At 44.3% G+C, this 21,056-nt stretch overlaps 1 protein-coding gene across 1 annotated transcript in view; it reads left to right on the top strand.

Moving 5' to 3' along the window:
• LOC139749899 (uncharacterized) overlaps positions 1-21,056 on the top strand; it is a 43,528-nt gene that overhangs the window by 14,537 nt on the left and 7,935 nt on the right. Inside the window, 1 exon segment of the mRNA XM_071664296.1 lies at positions 13,905-14,090. Coding sequence (XP_071520397.1) covers positions 13,905-14,090 — 186 coding nt within the window.

Below are 21,056 nucleotides of genomic sequence, written 5' to 3' on the forward strand. Positions count from 1 at the left end.
TGACATTCCCTCTACTGTAGTGTTCCAGTATCATGCTGGATACTCTGCCAGTCCTTTACCTAAGTCCCATACACAGATAGCCTCCTGGAATCACCTCTTGCAAGATGATGACCATAGCTTAGCCTCCCACCACCATGATCCATCTTCATCCGTTTGCCCTTTAATGACTTGAGTTCCATCATCCATATATGACCATTGCTGGAGCCTCCATCATCCATATATGACCATTGCTGGAGCCTCAATCTCTCCTGTTGCGATCCAGAAAACGTTCTTGTACGTCTCACGGTTTTAGCATCATCGGCAAACACAAGCAGGCACGACTCGGGCTCTGGCAAGTCACTTCAGTACGCCAGGAATGTGACGATTTGAACCCGGTGAAATACCACTAGTTCCTCTTACCTTGTGTGAAAGGGCAGCTCCTGCGTTGTCCTCGGCTTGTATCAGTTTAGATATATTTTCAACCACCGACGGAGCCCTACCCTTTTATGCCGGTCTGGAAATCTAATTTTTCTTTAGTGCTCTCCTTCGGTCTGGCTGTCCAAAGATAATACAGTTCATCCATCTACGTCTTTCGTCTCGGCCGGTAGTCAGTGCAGGGCTACATGTTCAGAATTTCGTACTATACTATGTTGTAAGGGAATTTTACACTCGTGGGACCCCATCTCCTGACCTTTCATTATTATCGTACAACTTTTATACATTTTATACAGTACGATAAGGGAATTTTACACTCGTGTGGCCCCATCTCTTTCCTAATCATCATACAATCTTTATAGATTCTTACATCTGCTGTCTCATTATCTTGATAATTTAATGTATCTTGCACTTTACCACCGTGTCAGTATTTTGTGATATATTTTTTTATACTTGATTCTCGAAGTTTCTTTTTCTAAGACCTTCGATACTTGGCTGAGTGAAGTGAGATGGTTGTTCTCAACATTGTTGGTCTAATTCAAACCTGAGATCTGTATTCATGTCTTCCTTCTTCCCTCTCTCTTCCATGATGGCTAAATTTATAGCTTCAGACTTACCCCTGTAAATCAGTTCCCTTTACTTATATTCCTAATTTGATAGCCTTCGATGGACCTCCTCTGACAGATCGATATGTTTCTTAAGGCAACGTAAGATACATATTCTGACTCACGTCTAATTTGCTTTGTGAACATAGGTTCCCAATCCACAACATTTGTCCACCCAAATACCTAAATGCAATTCAAACCCAACTGGAACCCTTAACGACTCTCCTAATTCAGTGTTCTTGCAAAAAGCTGGGTAAAGGGTCGAACCCCCAAGACCTTTTCGCACATAAACTCGATCTTATTTGTTTCCTGCAAAGTTGTAGTCATATCTTAGCCTCCTTTCACTATTTCCCGTTTTCCCTACATCAAATAAGGTCAGCTTTAAACTTCATCTGACTATGGAACTTGTCTAGTTCCCTGCTGTCCTTGTCTTGTCCAGAAATATATTTAAATATGATTCCATTTCCATTGATAGGTTATCTTCATAGATCACGAACAGCAGCGACCCCAAGATCAAACCCTGCAATACACCACTGGTTACTCCAACTTGCTTAGAGAGAAAAGCACCTCTGGCTGGCGTTTTCTGTTACCTTCCTCTCAGATTATTTTCGATTCGTCGAAGGAGCGTCCCTCCCTCATCTGTCTCCCTGAAAGTGTTTCTCCACCAGTCTCTACGGTGGGAGGAGTCCCATGCTTTCTGAATATCGACGAATTCATAATCCACCCACACTGCTCTTTTGCCTAAACCAACGCTCAAGCTGCCATAGACGTCTAGCAGAGCTGTAATGAATTACTCTTTTCCTTTGAATCCATATTGCCTTTTCCTAAGCTAGTTTGTTCCTTGCAAGTTACCATCCCAGTCGCATTTTGAGTATTTCTACATTGTTTGGTTTGTATGGAATTCAGCCGGGCATTCCCGATCTCCTTTCTTAAAACTAGGCACGACTTTTGCTCACTTCCACCAGTCTTTGTTCCATCGATAAAGCGACTTGCATGTGAAACTAATATTTGCCGCATTACGAAGAAGAATCTTCCATCATTTCTGTTTTAGTGTCTCACATGAAAACGGTGGATGTAGAAAAGCTTTCAAAAACGCTCTTGTTGTCTTATTGTCGATCATCAGCACCAGCTGAAAATAGTTCATCTTATACATTTTAACGATGTACATCTCAGCCATGACCCACACTGGATGCAAGGTGATAGCATTGCATCTCGAGAGAAAAAGTTTAAATGTAAATATCAACCTTGTCTCAAAGATTTGTTGCATGATGACTTCTCCGGTTCTTTCCTCTTCATACTCACAACTGACATACTTTTGCACCTTCCAAGTAGGGTTTTATATTTTTTCTTTTGTTTTCATAGCATCCACTCCTGATTTTAGAGTCGAGTTTTGGAGACCAAAGACAAATCTTTCGAAGCAGGAAGTTAAGACTGAGTGTGTCCACCTTCATCCATCAGGGTTGGGACTCTCCTGCCTGAGGAACTAAGAGCTAACCAATTCGCACGCCAGACTCGTACCTCTTACACTGCAAAACTCCGAATGATGTCACACTGCTTGTCCAGGATGTGTGGGATGTTTCTCAATGCCATCTTTTCATATGTTAAAATATTCTCCGTCGTGTATTGACAGCTTCAAGGTTGCTTGTCTTTGCCCGTACAGGATCACTGCGCGGCGTCCAAGATCGGTGAGATCACGTCCAGAGGTGGTCAAGGATCCTGTGTCATGTGAGCGAAAGTTTGTGTCACTTCGGGCTGACGATTTGCCAGTCGCTTCCTCATTCCGATGCGTCGAATGTAGCAACGCAGTCTTGTGGAACTGTGAGACACAGACAGAACCACAGATCTGTCTCTCACGAACATGATAGACAGGAATGATGTTGATATAAGTAAAAGTCTTACGTGTATGATAGACCACCTGAATGTCCTTGGTGAGGCACAGACTGAATAAGACTTATGAGTGAAGACAAGAACATTAGTGCTGACGGTGCATACAAGCAGGTCCTGGATCCATACTTCGTGACATCCCTCGGGTGGTGTTTGCCTCATCGTGGCCACTCGGTGGCATCCCCTGACAGCCACTTGTGCATGATGGAATGAAGATTTCCTTGTAGTGGGGATGGTCGTCAGTGGCTGCAGTCTTGGCGAAGACGAATTCAAACATTTTCACTTTCTTGACAGAGCCAATGAGAGATACCTTACTATTCCTGAGGGAGAATGTTTCAGCCAGCCACCCTCCAGAATGACTGCTCCACTTAGTCGGGCGTAGCGACGATGGTAGTGCACAGCGAGGTGCTCTTCGGCCGCGTCGTCCACCACATTGACGTGACTATAGCTAAGAGGTTCTCTCTGACCCCTCTGTGTCAAGCTGACAAGCTTGCCAAAAAGTTTTTTCGTACCTTCCCACTTTCGGATGAACGTCCGATGTATATGATGATTTATTCTGTCGTGCATCGCACCGTGCAGACGAGAGAAGAAAGCCACATCAGACGATGGAATCGAGACGCGTCCTGCAGTCTTAGTTTGTGGGTTCAGATGCAAGCTTGGCCCCAGGGAGGAGGGAGAGATTGCATTCTGACCAGCATCTGGATAAACCGTGTTGGGTCAGGTATCACTATCTTGAGGCAGGTTTTGTAACGATCCGCGTCCATCGTCTCCATATAGTGACGTGTTGAGTATAGACTCCTCCACAACGCGTATCTCCAAGATCAGTAGTTCAGGGTCGTCAGACGGCGAGATTATTTTCCCGTACCACGTATGGTTTGGGGTAAGTCCTGGTGTTTCTTAAAGAAATCCTTCCTCCTAATGGTTTGTGAGATGTCGTTGTTGCTAAGTCTTGGCAAGGCTTGTGTTTGCTGAGACTGCTAAAGTTGCACCTGCTGAGCCTTTCCTAAGTTTGTAACTACTGAGTCTCTGCTAAGATCTTGCCTGCTGAGTCTCTGCTAAGGTCTTGCCTGCTGAGCCTCTTGCTAAGGTCTTCCCTGCCGAGTTTTTGCTAAGGTCTTGCCTGCTGAGTCTCTGCTAAGGTCTTCCCTGCCGAGTTTTTGCTAAGGTCTTGCCTGCTGAGTCTCCGTTGAGTCTCTGCCACGGTCGTCCTTGCTCAGATTATATTGTTGCCCTTTTCCTTTTCCCTGAGAATGACTGAACTTTTGTCTGTTCCTCGACAGAACTGTCCACAATTTCATAGATTCTCCTCAAGAGTCTGTGGTTGATTATAGGAAGGTGAGGCGTGATTTAGGTTGGAGTGGTTGAATTGTTTGTGGAGGACACTGTGAGATTCTTTTTCCTGTCTACATCTGATGTCAGTTAGATTTCTGGTGATATTTAGTTTGTATGTAAGAAGAGAAATTGCTGTAGCGTTTGACAGTGACCCTCAACTGTGTTAACTCGTTGGAACCCACAGAAATATCAACGCTGGGAACAGCTGTAAAAAGTGTGGTAGTTTTGTGTAGTTTGTATCTATTGCACATTGTGTTAGTGTCGGGGAAGACCAAATTGAAGATGGAAGGATGGAGTGAAAAAGATTTTGAGTGATCGGAGTCTGACATGCAGGAAAGTGAAAGGAGTGTACGAGATAAAGTGAACTGGAACGATTTATGGTATATAGGGGTCGATGTGCTATCAGTGGACTGAACCAAGGCATGTCAAGCGGCCGAAGGAAACCACGGAAAGGTATGTGGGACCTGGTTGTGAACAGGGAGCTGTGGTTTCGGTGCATTACACATGACAGCTTGAGAATGGATGGGAGCGGATGCGGCCTTTCTTCGTCTATTCCTAGTGCTGCCTCAGCACCGCGGGAAACAGCGGACAAGCATGAAAAAAAAAAAACTATTCGTGTAAGCTATGTCTGAAAACAGGCTGAGTGACTCTGTTATGGATGGGTAGAAAATGGGGGATCACCCCACTGCCACTCTCAGCCCATTTTCTTCTATTTATGCGTAATTTCTTGTAATTAACCTATAGACCACGGCAGTGTTTCCCTCGAGCATAACATTACGGTCCTTTTTAAGGGTTAGGTCAGAGGTCACCGTCGTGCTCAAGAGGTTACAGCATCCTTGCTACCCGGATCCTTACCCAACCATTCTTCATCATTGACTCTCCGGTGTTTCCTGCTGGTGTTTATCTTTGTACATTCATTCCATTAGACTGAGACTATCAACTTCTCCTATAGAAGATCACCGAGACCCGTAACATAATTTAAGATCCTGAGGATCATTGACTCTGCATTCATTCCATTAGACTGAGACTATCAACTTCTCCTATAGAAGATCACCGAGACCCGTAACATAATTTAAGATCCTGAGGATCATTGACTCTCCGGTGTTTCCTGCTGGTGTTTATTTTTGTACATTTATTTCATTAGACTGAGAGTATCAACTTCTCCTATAGAAGATCACCGAGACCCGTAACATAATTCTAGATCCTGTGAGCCTAGTGTCTATTTTTGCACATCTATTCCATTAGACTGAGAGTATCAGCTTCTCCTATAGAAGATCACCGAGACCCGTAACATAATTTCAGATCCTGTGAGCCTGCGTTACCGTCACCACCGTTCCCAAACGTACCAGTTCTTGCGACACGAACGTTTAACATATTTTGCATCGAGTTTTGGCAAGTAGTTATTTAAGACTTGGGAGTTACTGGGCCGTTAGTTGGCTGTGTACTTTCGTAATCATATATATTTTTTATTCTTTACCGTACGGTGAGGGAGCTTTACACTCGTGGAGCCTCCCTTTCACTTGAACGTCTTCCCTCACTATGAAACTTCATAAATTCCCGTATGTTGTCTGTATAACCATGTCGTCACTATGTGTGTAGTAGTAGTAGTAGTAGTAGTAGTAGTAGTAGTAAGTAGCGGTCGTAGTATCTAGTAGTACTTGTAAGTAGTGGTAGTAGTAGTAGTAGTAGTAGTAGTAGTAGTAGTGGTAGTAGTAGTGGTAGTAGTAGTAGTAGTAGTAGTCGCAGCGTGTGACTATCGTCTATACGACATTGGAAGGGTCGCAGGTCATCTTGTCGTGGGGTATGGACGCCTGGCTGTGGGACCGACCTACTTCCCTTCACCGGGCCATTGTTGCCAGGGTGGGGCGACCACTGAGGGGTAGGTTATGAGAGAGAGAGAGAGAGAGAGAGAGAGAGAGAGAGAGAGAGAGAGAGAGAGAGAGAGAGAGAGCAGCAGGTGAGGTGAAGGGTCTCTCTCTCTCTCTCTCTCTCTCTCTCTCTCTCTCTCTCTCTGTGTGTGTGTGTGTGTGTGTGTGTGTGTGTGTGTGTAGCCCTCTGTTCTCATTCTTGTCACAGTAACATACGCGCATCTGCCTTCGTCTCTCTAGACATCATACAGCAGAAAACCGGACAAAACGTGTCTGGCATAACAGAAAACCAAACAAAACTTGCCTCTCTTGAACGGGTGACTAAGCAAACTTTGTCTCTTAACAGAAAACGAAACAAAAGTTGCCTTTGTTGACAAAAGACCAGACAAACTAGACGATACTTGCGTTTCTTAACAGAGGACCAGACAACTCGTGCGTGCCCTAACAGAAGACCGCATATGATATGCCTCTCTTGACAAGAAACCAGACAAAACTTGCGTCTCATCACAGAAGACCACCTCCCGTCCCGTTCCCCAACACACCCTTAGGTTTGAGCCCCGGTCCCACGCACTCAGTATGGACCGTACGGGAGGTGCAAGAAAGAGAGGCCTTGGATGTATGATAACCTTACATTTGGCTTTCTCCCCTGACGCAAGATGAGACCCCCTTCCTTCCGACAAGGTCGGGCAGGATGCTGCCCACCGCGATCACTCAGCGCTCCTGCTGCACCTTCAGGAGTTGATGGTCTTCCTCCTGATGGTGGTCTTCCCTGCGCCACAGATCAGCGAGATGACATCTGTGAATGTGTTGCACGATAACGAAAACGTTTGGTTGGGAGGAAATGGTGATAAGATCAAAGGACTTGGATTTTTCTGCCAGGTCCGCTTGGCGAGTTGAATCTCAACCTGTATCAGTCAAATCAGCTTCTCTGCTCCCACGGTTGACTTCATTTGACCTGAGCTAACCTGTAGTAAAATGTAGCCTTCATTAAATCAAGACTCTGGCCTCGCCAGACCTGACCCCCTCGTTCATAAACAGGTTTAACACTTCTACTTTAATCCTTACCTGACCTGAATATGAACTGCCTTGGCTTCAACCGTATCATGTTGTTAATCGCTCCTCTTGTGTTATGTCACTGGCAGGACGGAGCTGCTGTGCATGAGTTCTTTACCACACACACACACACACACACACACACACACACACACACACACACACACTTGCAGACTTGATCCTCCTTCGTAAATGCTTCTACATTTACCTCCTGATTTATCGCAGACGAGCAATTTTTTTACGAATTTTCCCTAAGGTATAAAGTAAATACCAATTGTCATTGCTTCCTGGGGTCAGCTCCAGGTGCGACTCGACCTGACCTACCCTGACCTGACCTGACCTGACCCACTGTACATATTCAGTCTCTAATGATTTTAAACACACATCTTGGCCTTCCGTGCCTCGACCCCTTTATAGAACCTACCTCATATTTCTGACTTCATCCTCGACTTCAAAAGGAGGGAGGAAGGCAGGAGTGCCACACAGCACCAGCTGCTTCACCTCGGACACAAGACGTCAGCAGACACCTCGAATGAGGAAGACCAAGTCCATCTTCGTCGACGAGGATCGTCAACATATGGGATGATGCATGAGTAAAGGGCGCTTGGGAGCGACGCCGTAAATACGATTGTGACACAGACGAACACCTCACTTTCAGGGCCTTAACGAGCATGAGTCCCACCTCTGATGGTTGAGAGATTCACTCTCTCTCTCTCTCTCTCTCTCTCTCTCTCTCTCTCTCTCTCTCTCTCTCTCTCTCTCTCTCTCTCTTCAAAGGTACTGCATCTTTTTATTTTTCAACAGTATTAAGGCCAGAGCACCTACCTACCTACCTCGCTCGTTTGCTCGGACTTTGGGTGTGTGTATCTATGTAGTAACTCCCTCCACACAAACCATCTGTGTGGCTGATCTCGTGTCACGATCGTCCATAAGAAGGAAGACACAGTTGTCGACGTGTCTGGGCAGAGGTCTGATGGTGTGGGTCTGTGGTGCCCCACCTGCTGTGGTGGCGCTGCCAAAACAACAGTAATGAAGTCGTGTCAACCAGTTCAGCAACTTTCAGACGTCTTGGGCAACGAGGGTGACTCTGGGAGAGAGAGAGAGAGAGAGAGAGAGAGAGAGAGAGAGAGAGAGAGAGAGAGAGAGAGAGAGAGAGAGAGAGAAGGAGGGAGGGAGGGAGGGAGAGAGAATGTATCATAAGGTAGGGCTCGCAGGTATAAGAGAGAGAGAGAAGGTGCCCATCTCTCTCTCTCTCTCTCTCTCTCTCTCTCTCTCTCTCTCTCTCTCTCTCTCTCTCTCTCTCTCTTTCTCCTTTGTCCACGGGGAAGTACCAGACCCATACGCGCACTGGGGTTATTATCAGCATAGATCTTGAGTTATGAAACCGTTGAAGAAATAACATTGCACAAAGTTCGTCTCAGTAGTTCACGTAGGTCTACTTTACAGTACATTCATACATCCGTTGTATGATCCCGGCAGTCTGCGAGGTTCGGTGCCTGAGTGTGGCAGCGAATTATGGAGTGGCTTAATGTTCTGTCAAAAATATTTTTGGGGGGGAAATCAGGTTCCCTAGCAACTCCTAAATACATAAAAAGTATCATTTTCGTCCAATATCTGGTTGCTTCATAAGGTATTTGCTTCCTGTATGAATTCTTGAATGTTTCAATACATGAGTAACTTCAATACAATAGTCGGCAAAATACCAGTAATAGAACGTGACACTCACCAGTGTGACCGCCGCTTGTGTGTTGGCCCGAGCACTTCTTGGTGGCTGAGGTGATGGCTGGGGTTACAGTAGTTACTTGAAGAATATTGTGATCTTGTATCGTTGGGCTCTGCTTGTGTAGGTTCCCAAGTGAAGACCCAGAGGACGAGCGATGCAGTACAAGGCCTGTGTGACACGTTCAGTCAGGGTCGCTTACCTGCGTCCATCTAAAACCTGGGGATGTGGCTGTGGAGTTTTTTTGTTGTCACTGTTGCCTCTGTGGCTTGGCTGTTCTCACCACAGTCCTCACTGCTTTCCTCTGTGCCTTGGCTGTTCTAACCACAGTCCTCACTGCTTTCCTCTGTGGCTTGGCTGTTCTCACCACAGTCCTCACTGCTTTCCTCTCTTCCGGGTGGTGTGTCCGGCAGCAGAACAGCCACTTGTGTTGTGAGGTGTAGCTCCACAAGGTGTCCCTGTTCGTCAGTGAGAGTCATGTTCCTGTGGTACCCCATGGTTGGCACTGTTTATCACTGTATCGCCCTCGTCCGCCACATCTGGCCACAGCTCCCTCCACAGTCTACTCAGGGTAGTGGAGGAGGTGAGTTCTCGCGCTGTGTTACATGTATCTGTGACGGCTCAAGAGACGTTACATCCCTTCTACTACTCCAGCGCAGCAGATGCCCCTTCGGTCTTTGTCCTCAACGCTTGATTAATGTAAAGTCTATGAGAGATGATACCCTTGTCAAGGGGTCTTGAAGTCCCCACGTAGTGGATCGCTGAGCATTTCAGTGAGGCCAGAGGTGTTGCCTGGAGGGTAGAATAGTCTAGGATAAGAGGTTCTGCTCCCGTATAGAGGTCTACTCAGTGCTGCTATCACTGTTACTGTCACACGAAGGGCTTCTAGCTCTTCGGACCTCCTCCTCTCAGCGCCTCGGGATCTGCAGGGTAATGGATGGAAGCAGAGCTCAGCTTCACAGCCGCCATCAAAGGTACAGAAGAGAAGTACACACCGAGTCTTGTGGTCTTGACTGATATTGGGAGGAGGTTTCGTCCTTGGCGCAAGAAGGAGAATCTAGCAGGTCACCTTCTGCCCAAACGGTTCCGTCTCATCTGCACTGAGACTGTGGTTATGAGTGACCTCAACACTTTACCCCGAGTCTTCCTGGGAAGCCTTGAACTCCGCGGAGATGATGCGTGCTCGCGCTGAATGCCTCGTCATGGGTCATCCCAAAATGAGATCCCCCGCTGCCTCTCGAACCTGATCAGACATCCCGTACAGGCAGTAGAGTCTTGGACGTGACTTCCTGGTAACGAAAGATACGTCTTCTCATCTTTCCTCAGATAAGCTGACCTGACAAGTTGATAATGCACCTCTCCTGATTCTCATATATAATCAAAAAAGCTTGATCCATCCTCCCCAACATGTGTTGTTTTCCAATATGCTTCTGACCTCCACAGAATATAAGGTGTTGAATAGTCTTGCGCATTTGCTGTATAGTCTTTTTTTTCTTTCCACGTCTTCACCGTCCTAGCGTTCTATCCTGGCCTGCTTCGTGATCTTCGCTGGTGGTTATCTAACAGTTTCTTCAAGAGATCCGAAGCAGAAACTTTATCCAGGTGTTTACATTCTCGAGTTCTGAGGTTATGCTTCACTCTGGCTGATCCTGATGGTTTAATGTCGGCTTATAGACAGACCAGCACCCTGCACATACTGAACTGTAGGACCCACCACCATCCTGCACATACTGTAGTGTAGGACCCACCACCATCCTGCACATACTGTAGTGTAGGACTCGCATTGACCCCTGACGAACGCCAGTGTTGACGAATCTACTCAAAATATTGTTGGAACATCTGTTTACATTCCAGTGATTTTCGTAGACAAATTCCTATATATATATATATATATATATATATATATATATATATATATATATATATATATATATATATATATATATATATATATATACATATATATATATATATATATATATATATATATATATATATATATATATATATATATATATATATATATATACCATCATCAGAGCACACGTAAGGTAATACATAAACTATCTGTGTAATGACATTAACATGAACCGCTCATACGTTGGTGGTCAGGAATGGTTTTGTTCACTCTAGCGTTATTTATTCTTTATATTTTGCGATGTAACGAGATTTTATCACGTTTATCTTTGCCATGAAGTAAAAATAAGGATGGGAGAAACATTTCTCAAAGCTCATATAAATCACTAATTCAAAAGTGTTGTGGCCGTTGGTAATGGCGACTCCATTTTTGGTGAAAATTAATGATAAACTTAAGAAAATAACAGCAAGGCCCCTATCACAGACACCAGAGGTAGACGAAAGATTCCATGATCAGTCATTAGAAATTTGTATGTAACGAGATGCGATCATAGTGAGAAATGTTAACATGTAACTGGGGAAGATCTCTTACCAGTAGCTCCGGGCGGGCGTGGACTCTACCTAAGAGCGTGGACCCTACCTAAGGACGTGGACTCTACCTAAGGACGTGGACTCTACCTAAGGGTGTGGACTCTACCTAAGGGTGTGGACTCTACCTAAGAGCGTGGACTCTACCTAAGGGTGTGGACTCTACCTAAGAGCGTGGACCCTACCTAAGGAGGTGGACTTTACCTAAGGGTGTGGACTCTACCTAAATTTGCTTGACAGTCTCCTGATCCAATTAGTCGAGAAAGCAACTCGTGAGGAGAATATATTAGATTTAATTTTCACGACAAAAGAGGATCTCGTTAACTAGAGAAAAGTTCGGTAGAAGTGAACACCGACACTTTTGATTTCGCACTCAACACTGTGTGTGATGCTGGTCAGCATGACAGTAGCGAAAAAATACCCGAAATCAGTCTTGCAAATTTCACTGATCTTCACATTGCTCTTGACGAGCAAACCTGGGATGATGTGGTCGATGAAAACGATATGAACATAGCTTGGAAATGCTTCAGTAAAACCCTCAAAGCAGAAGAGGGAACACACGTGCCAATGCGTAGTAGAAGGTCTATTTCGAAAACGAAGCTAAGGTAGTGGAACGGTGGAATAAAAAGTGCCTGTTGTCTGAAAAAGTAGCTCATAAGGAACTCAGAGACCAATAATGAACATGATTAAGTTGCGTAAATTGACGTAGAGAAAGCAAGAAAGTTTTATAAAGAAAATGTCAACATGAAGCATATATTGCTGGAAATAACAAAGGAAACCCTAAGGAGTAATACAGTCATGTTGGCAGCAAGAGTGTCATTAACCGGTCAAGTGATCCATTAATTACAGTCAACTGTGACAGTTCAAGACAACGAAGCCATGGTAGAGCCATGGTAACAATATCAAATGTCTATTGCGTCTTTATCTTTGTTCGAAAACGCAACCCACGTCCCGACTCCAGTTTCACTGATAACAGAGGAGAACGTTCCTCAACGAATTGATATAAAAGCCGACAAGATACGATCATCTATAAACGAAAATGAGAAGTAAGAGAAATCTGTTTGATTTCCTTCATGGTATAATCAACATGAATAATGATAGTAGATGTCATGTATCAATGAAAAACGTCGCATGGCAGTGATGGGGTTGTACTGCGGTGGATAGGGCATGGCAGTGATGGGGTTGTACTACGGTGGATAGGGCATGGCAGTGATGGGGTTGTACTGCGGTGGATAGGGCATGGCAGTGATGGGGTTGTACTACGGTGGATAGGGCATGGCAGTGATGGGGTTGTACTGCGGTGGATAGGGCATGGCAGTGATGGGGTTGTACTACGGTGGATAGGGCATGGCAGTGATGGGGTTGTACTACGGTGGATAGGGCATGGCAGTGATGGGGTTGTACTACGGTGGATAGGGCATGGCAGTGATGGGGTTGCACTACGGTGGATAGGGCATGGCAGTGCGGTGGATAGGACAACGGTTGACTGACTGTAAACAGAGTTGTGGTCTATGGTCAAGCCTCATACTGGTTAGACGTAACAAGTGGAGTGCGTCAAGGATCAGTCTTGGGACCGGCGCCCTTTCTCATATATATTAATGATATTGATGATGGACTGCATTGCTAGATATTAAAATTCGTTGATGATATATATATATAAATATATATATAAATATATATATAAATGAAGCCAAATGCGACAGCTTCAAATTGACACAGTCAAATTGATGGTCTGAACTCACAGGTGGTAAATGAATTCTAATGTAGATGAATGGAAAGTTTGACTTATCGGTAGCAATAAGTAAAAGGTAAGTGAGGAAAAGGACTTTGGCGTAATAATCTCTGGTGACCTAAAACCAAGTAAGCAGTGCACAGAAGCAGTGAAAAAAAACGAACAAAATTCATTGATAGGACCTTCTAATTTAAGTCCTGGGAAATCATTCTTATTCTTTACAAATCACTGCTCCGTCCCCATCTTGAACACTGTGCTCAGTTTTGGTCACCCGACCTGAAAGAAAAAAAAAAAAAGAAAGAATCGAGCTACCAACATGATTCCGTGCTGAGAAACCAAACCTACGAGAACAGATCAAACAACTTGAATCTGTTGAACTTAAAAAAGAAATGGATGAAAGGTGATCTAATCCAAGTATCTAGAATTATCAAAGGCTTTGATAATATTGATCTCTCAAGCTATTTAAGACTTGATTCGTCTGATCTCACTCGTAGTAATGGATACAAACTTGTGGGCAGACGTTTTACCTCGAATGAGGCGAAGTTCATTTTCTTAGTCGAAAGCTGAAGTAAAGATACGTTTCAGAATAGACTTGATATATACTTCGCTTCAAATCCATGACCCGCAGTAATTTTTGCCTCCATGTTCACAGTGACAATATGCTGGTTATTCTGTTTGAATTATCTGTATATCTTCTAACTCTCACTACACTAATCTGTGGGTATCTGATGTCTTCCATTATCACAAACTGCCTCGAAAGGACCCAATGGTCTGCTGCTGTTTGAATTCCTTTGTATTCTTTTGTATCATGATTATCATTATCATAGTTATCATTATGACTGTGTCCGCAGGTGAGATGGTGGTGGTGGGCGGCTGCCGTGGGCGTGTGGGCAGCGGCGGTGGGCGTGGCGGAGGGCACGGGCATGGTGGACATGGACCGCTGCAAGAACGGCTGCTCGGCCGTGCCTGAGGACATGTGGCCCTACTGCTGTGAATCCCACCGCACCTGCTGCCAGGAGTTCGCCAACTCCTGCGTGGTGAGTGAACTGGACACACACACACACTCACACACACACACACACACACACACACACACACACACACACACACACACACACTCACACACACACGAATCTCTTCGATCCCATGATGGAGGAACACTAGGGAACATTGGGGATGGCCTGTGTGTTTTGGGGAAGACTGGGGATGATAGCGATGTGCCTCGATTTATATGGATTGCAAGTGAATGAAAATGAGTTTCGAGACCGTATGTGTTATGATTCCTTGAGATAGGCTAGGCTTTAGCCTGACATGGGATCTTGTCTTGAACGATAACCTGAATCCCACTTTCCCCGTGGATCCCAAACGGGACTATCAGCTTGGGTGTTGTGGGAGCAACTGAGACAAAGCTTGAAAGGGAAGGACATTCAGATTCAGCGTCTCCCACAGCAGCTAGGAAGGAGAAGCAGGACAGAAGTGGAGAACTTAGTCTTGCCTTCTTATCAAGCGAAAATCTAAAGTCTCAGATCCTTCTGATAGACCAAGGTTCCCAGGCAGAATATATAGGTAGAATCTAGCGTAAAGAATCACCTGAGGGTATTGTTTTGATGATGATATACAGTCCTCCGTAAATATGATGAATCGGATCAACGATTCGGTAATATTGATGAAGCAGAGCTGGGATAGTGGAGAGGTCAGCAGGGACAAACGATCCTGGGTGACTCATAAGACCTGGTAACTGGGGAGGTCATCACAAGAGAAGGTTTGGAACCCACGTCATGGAGATGAACCATGGCGACATTCGTTCTCTGAATGTGTTCAGGAAAATCTACTGTGCTATTATACACAGTGATACACTTAAGTCAGAGACGCAGGGAACTTACCAGTAATGAATCCCTTCTTCACCTGCAACAGTCTGGCGATTGGAAACGATTCCCGATGCTCGCTTATCTCCGAGCAAGGAGTCGCTGAAGGTTCAAAATGAAGTATTTAGTGAAGTAAATACATGGGAATCGCATTGACTCCTGAACATCAGCAGAGAATTAAGTAAATTCTACAAAGCTTTTGAAATTCCTTGTGGACATAATCTGGCGAATGCCATCTGTCAAGACCAAGGCGCGGGACTGTGTTGCAAGAGGATGTGTGGCGTACGTAGTGAGAGTCAGGTGCCGTCGCTGGTGGGCGCAGGAGGGATGGGGTTAAAGAAACAAGAGACGTGGTGCAGACGTCCAGAGGAACGTCTTGGAGAAGACAAGAGAAGACAACATTGGAGAATTTTTTTTTTATTTTAGCTGAGACAGCACGGGCAGCTGAGGCCCTGATCAAGGCCATCTCATTAACGACATATATTTTTTTTTTTATACATATTCGCCATTTCTCGTATTAGCTATATATATATATATATATATATATATATATATATATATATATATATATATATATATACCCTAGCCTGAGCCAGTTACCCATTTTATCGACCATCCCCTAAGGGTGGATGAACAGCTGGGTTGACTGTGGACCGACAGCCGTAACCAGGATTCGAACCCATGCGCGCGACCCTAGTGGGCGGCTCTTGAATGCGTCATGGTCAGGGACGCTAACCGCTACACCATGGGAGTCCATAAATATAAAAGATTTAAAAACGATCGTGAGAGCAAGACAAATGAACATTATGAACAGTTTGGTAGATCTATCAGCAAAGGGAAATGAACAGGAAAGAAAATATACACCGTGATTAGACAACAGGTCTTCATCAGAGGAAGTATCAAACTAAGGCATATTTGTGGCGCTGGATGCAAAGTTCTAATACATTTTCACGGTCGAAGAGGCGTTACTTCCACTGCTGCCCAGATGGGTCGGTGAAGAGATCGTAGTCAGCACTACTGAGATATATTAGACGAGATATACATATGCTCAGAGGGATCTACATTCCCATGAAATGCAGTTCTGGACGAGGAAGACAATGTCCTCCGTGTCCAGCCTAGCTACTCACCTACTGTGCTCAGGGATTGTCCAGAGATAGGCTCAGTATCCCTTTGGAAGTGGGATTATCAACGAGGATTATGCAAGAGCAAATGCTTGTGCTTTCTACTGGAAATGATCATGTAAATCAAGGCCCTGACTTGACATGGTGACTGGAGCTTCCCACGTAGAAAAGGAAGGAAAAAAAATGCGCGAAACTTCAGGTTCGTATTAATGTTCAACGTAATCTTTGAAGATAATGGCACATCTTGCAAAAGGGGTGAAACTAACCTACGTCAGAAGCAAGGCGGATTCTGAAGAACGAGGTCTTGCATTGCGGATTATTTTTCGGATTCCTGTGATGAAGCGAAGACCAGCCATGGGTGGGCGGTTGGTCTGTGCGTGTGCACTTCTGCTCTCACCAAGAGTGTAGGAGCGTGTTATAGAGCACGGATGGAACGGATCAAGAACGGTGTGGGTGAGAGGGAAGATTGGGATTGTGAGGTATGCTCGGGTATGTGAATATGAAGACTGTGAGGATGAAACGAAGCTTTTCTGGAGGAACTTGAATGACTGTATTCACAGTTTGGAGAATGAGAGGAGCGTGGTCGTACTGGGTGATATGAATGCGAAAGTGGGATGTGATGAAACTGGGTGAGGTTGGTGGTAAAGAGGGAGAGCCTGGAGTGTATGAGAATGGAAGCTTTCTCGTGGATATTTGTGCTGAGAGGAGTTTATTCCTTGTGAACACCTTTTTTTCCCGCCACAAGATGATCCACAGATTCACATGGATGAGGAACTGTGGAGGAGGAGAGCACAAAGCTTTGATCGACTGTGTGGCAGTGGATGAAAGATGGTGAAAGAGAGAGGATTCTTTAGATACTCTGACCATTTCGTGGTCCTTGTGGGGGATGACGATCAGGGAGAAGTGGAGGTATGGTGTGAGGAAGGATGGAGAGGTGAAAGTGTTGTCAAGCGAGAAGATGAATCGGAAAAAATACAAGGAGGAGTATGAAAGGAAGGTAGCTGAAAGCTTAGATGGAAGTGCAGTGAATGCAGGAATGCAGTCATGTGTGAATGAGGTGTTTGAAATGTTTAGAGAAATACTAGTAAAGGTTGTAGAATCAGTAGCTGGATACAGAAATAAAAAGGGCAATACATGTGGACAGAAGACATTAGAAATGCTTTGCAAGAGAAGAAAAAGGCATATGGTAGATTGCTCGATAGGAATGTACCAGTGGAAGTTCAGCATAGGAGGAGGGAAGAATACATAATATATAAGCGGAATAGCTGGAAGCTGACAGAGGAAAGCAAAGAAAGCTAAGTGATAAGTTTCGGGATAATAAGAAACTATACTGGAAGGAGGTGAAAGAGGAAAGAGGTGGATGTAAGAGTGGAAGTGTTGATGTGAGAAGTAAGAAAGAGAGTTGATGAATTAAAAGGAGAAAAAGAAAGGAAGATGGAAAGAGTATTTTGAAGAACTGATGAATGTGGGAGAAGGTGAGGCAGCTGCTGTTACATGCATGGGTACGGAGGAGGGAAGGAAGAGAATACAAGTGCGGGGGGCCTATAGCAAAGAGGGAAGTAAGAAGGGCAATAATGAGGCTGAAGGTAAAAAAGGCACCTGGAGTGGATGGGATTATGGCTGGAATGCTGAAGTATGGAGGGGAAGGTGTGATAGAGTGGATGAATCTTATATGTAATTTAGCTTAGAAACAGGAGGTTGTGCCTGGGGATTGAGTGAAAGCCAGTGTTGTCCCTTTACTCAAAGGAAAAGGTGCGAAGGATGTATGAAGCACTTATAGGGGAATAAGTCTAGAATATATCAGGAAAAGGGTGTGCAGAAATATTAATTGACAAAGTGATGTAAGTGACTGAATGCAGATTTAGTAAAGAGCAAGGAGGTTTTAGGAAAGGTAGGGGATGTGTGGATCAGATTTTTGGTGTAAATATGACCATGGAAAAGTATTTAGCAAAAGGTAAGAAGTTGTTTGCATCTTTTATGGATCTGGAGAAAGCGTATGACAGAGTCGACCGGAATGTTTTGTGGGATGTGTTAAGGTTATGTGGTATAAGGGGAAAACTGTTAGATGATGTGAAAGGCTTCTATAGAGGAGCAAATGCGTGCGTAAGAGTGGATGGAGAACTGAGCGAAAGGTTTGGGATACATGAAGGTGTGAGGCAGGGCTGTGTGATGTCACCGTGGCTTTTTAATGTATATATATGTATAATATATATACATATATATATATATATATATATATATATATATATATATATATATATATATATATATATATATATATATATATATATATATTTTTTTTTTTTTTTTTATTTTTTTTTTTACCTCGTCGCTGTCTCCCGCGGTTGCGAGGTAGCACAAGGAAACAGACGAAAGAAATGGCCCAACCCCCCCCATACACATGTACATACACACGTCCACACACGCAAATATACATACCTACACAGCTTTCCATGGTTTACCCCGGACGCTTCACATGCCTTGATTCAATCCACTGACAGCACGTCAACCCCGGTATACCACATCGCTCCAATTCACTCTATTCCTTGCCCTCCTTTCACCCTCCTGCATGTTCAGGCCCCGATCACACAAAATCCTTTTCACTCCATCTTTCCACCTCCAATTTGGTCTCCCTCTTCTCCTCGTTCCCTCCACCTCCGACACATATATCCTCTTGGTCAATCTTTCCTCACTCATTCTCTCCATGTGCCCAAACCATTTCAAAACACCCTCTTCTGCTCTCTCAACCACGCTCTTTGTATTTCCACACATCTCTCTTACCCTTACGTTACTTACTCGATCAAACCACCTCACACCACACATTGTCCTCAAACATCTCATTTCCAGCACATCCATCCTCCTGCGCACAACTCTATCCATAGCCCACGCCTCGCAACCATACAACATTGTTGGAACCACTATTCCTTCAAACATACCCATTTTTGCTTTCCGAGATAATGTTCTCGACTTCCACACATTTTTCAAGGCTCCCAAAATTTTCGCCCCCTCCCCCACCCTATGATCCACTTCCGCTTCCATGGTTCCATCCGCTGACAGATCCACTCCCAGATATCTAAAACACTTCACTTCCTCCAGTTTTTCTCCATTCAAACTCACCTCCCAATTGACTTGACCCTCAACCCTACTGTACCTAATAACCTTGCTCTTATTCACATTTACTCTTAACTTTCTTCTTCCACACACTTTACCAAACTCCCTGGGGATAGGAGAGAAAGAATACTTCCCACGTATTCCCAGGCCTGCGTGTCGTAGAAGGCGACTTAAAGGGGAGGGAGCGGGGGGCTGGAAATCCTCCCCTCTCATTTTTAATTTTCCAAAAGGAGGAACAGAGAAGGGGGCCAAGTGTGGATATTCCTCAGAGGATCGGTCCTCTGTTCTTGGCGCTACCTCGCTGATGCGGGAAATGGCGGATGGTATGAAAAAAAATCATATATATATATATATATATATATATATATATATATATATATATATATATATATATATATATATATATATATATATATATATGTATATATATATATATATATATATATATATATATATATACATATATATATATATGATAGTGATAAGAGAAATTAAAGCAAAACTAGGGAAAGGGGGCAGAGATTGAGTGGGGCGGTGAGATATGGTGCTAATGGCAAGCCTGTTTGCGGATGATACTGTGTTGTTTGCTGCTGAGAGTGAAGAGGAGTTGCAGAAGGTTGTAAGCGTGTTTTATGATGTGTGTAAGTAAAGGAGATTGAAGATAAACGCCAGTAAAAGTAAAGTAATGGCGTTTGAAAGGAAACAGATTGGAAGTATAGATTTTATAAAACCATATAGAGTGAAAGAAGAAAGTGTACTATCTTTTGCTGTGGATATGGGGGGGGGGGAAAGATTGGAAGTGAGGGAATTTAAGTATATGGGAGCTATCTTGGGTAAGTGTGGTGATATGGAAGGAGAGATAAATGAAGAGAGCAGTACAGGGTAGAAGAGTCATTGGATCCCATAATAGAATAATGAAGGGTATAGGTGTAAGTATGGAAGTGAAGAGAGGATTAAGGGACAGTATAGTCCTCACAACCCTGACCGATGCAGCCGATACATGGATGTGGAATGAGGGACAGGGATCAAGAATTCAGGATGTGGAAATGAGCAATTTGAGAAGAGCATGTGGTGTGACTAGATGGAATGAAGAAAGAAATGACAGGATGAATGAGATATGTGGTATGGCAAAGAATGCAAAAGGAATGAATTGTGGAGTGGTAGAATGGGTGAAACATAATACTTTGAGGTGGTTTGGGCATGTGGAAAGAATGAAAGATTGGGAGTTCATAAGGAGAGTGTATGATAGTACAATTAAAGGGGTTGGTGTGAGTGTAAGACCACCTGGGAGAGAAACAGAAGAATGCTGGGAATGGTGTATGTGAGGGAGGCATGTAAGGACAAGGATAAGTGGAGACTCTTTTGCCATGGCCACCCCTTGATGGGAGTTCCCGAGTGTAATGGGGGTCAGAGATATAGATAGATACATGGGATTACAAGCAGAAAGCCTTTGACACTCCCCCTCAGGAGGGTGGTCAGTCCTTGATTTCTAAACAGTCGGTGGAGGGGGAGGACACCTTTGGTAGATCGAGAACAAGAAGTAATCATGTGCTTCTGTGGTTTGATAGTTAGCGTGTCTGACCATGATTCACGCATGGGCTTGCCCACATTCGAATCAAGGGAACGCCAGTCGGCCCACAGCCAGTCCTAGCACTTCATTCTCCCCTCAGAGCTGGTCAATAAATGAGTGGCTTAGGCTAGTATGCGTTTGTGTGTGTGTGTGTGTGTGTGTGTGTGTGTGTGTGTGTGTGTGTGTGTGTGACACAGTATAAATATACAAGGTTAAGAGACGAGGCAAGACGAGTTTAAAACTCTCTCCCCGTGACATACAAATATACAAGAACCTTCACTTATCAAAGATACAATTAACATTCAATGTATATAGTTTATCTTACGTTAATATACA

This window comes from Panulirus ornatus, chromosome 8 (assembly GCF_036320965.1).
Source record: "Panulirus ornatus isolate Po-2019 chromosome 8, ASM3632096v1, whole genome shotgun sequence".
Lineage (NCBI taxonomy): Eukaryota > Metazoa > Arthropoda > Malacostraca > Decapoda > Palinuridae > Panulirus > Panulirus ornatus.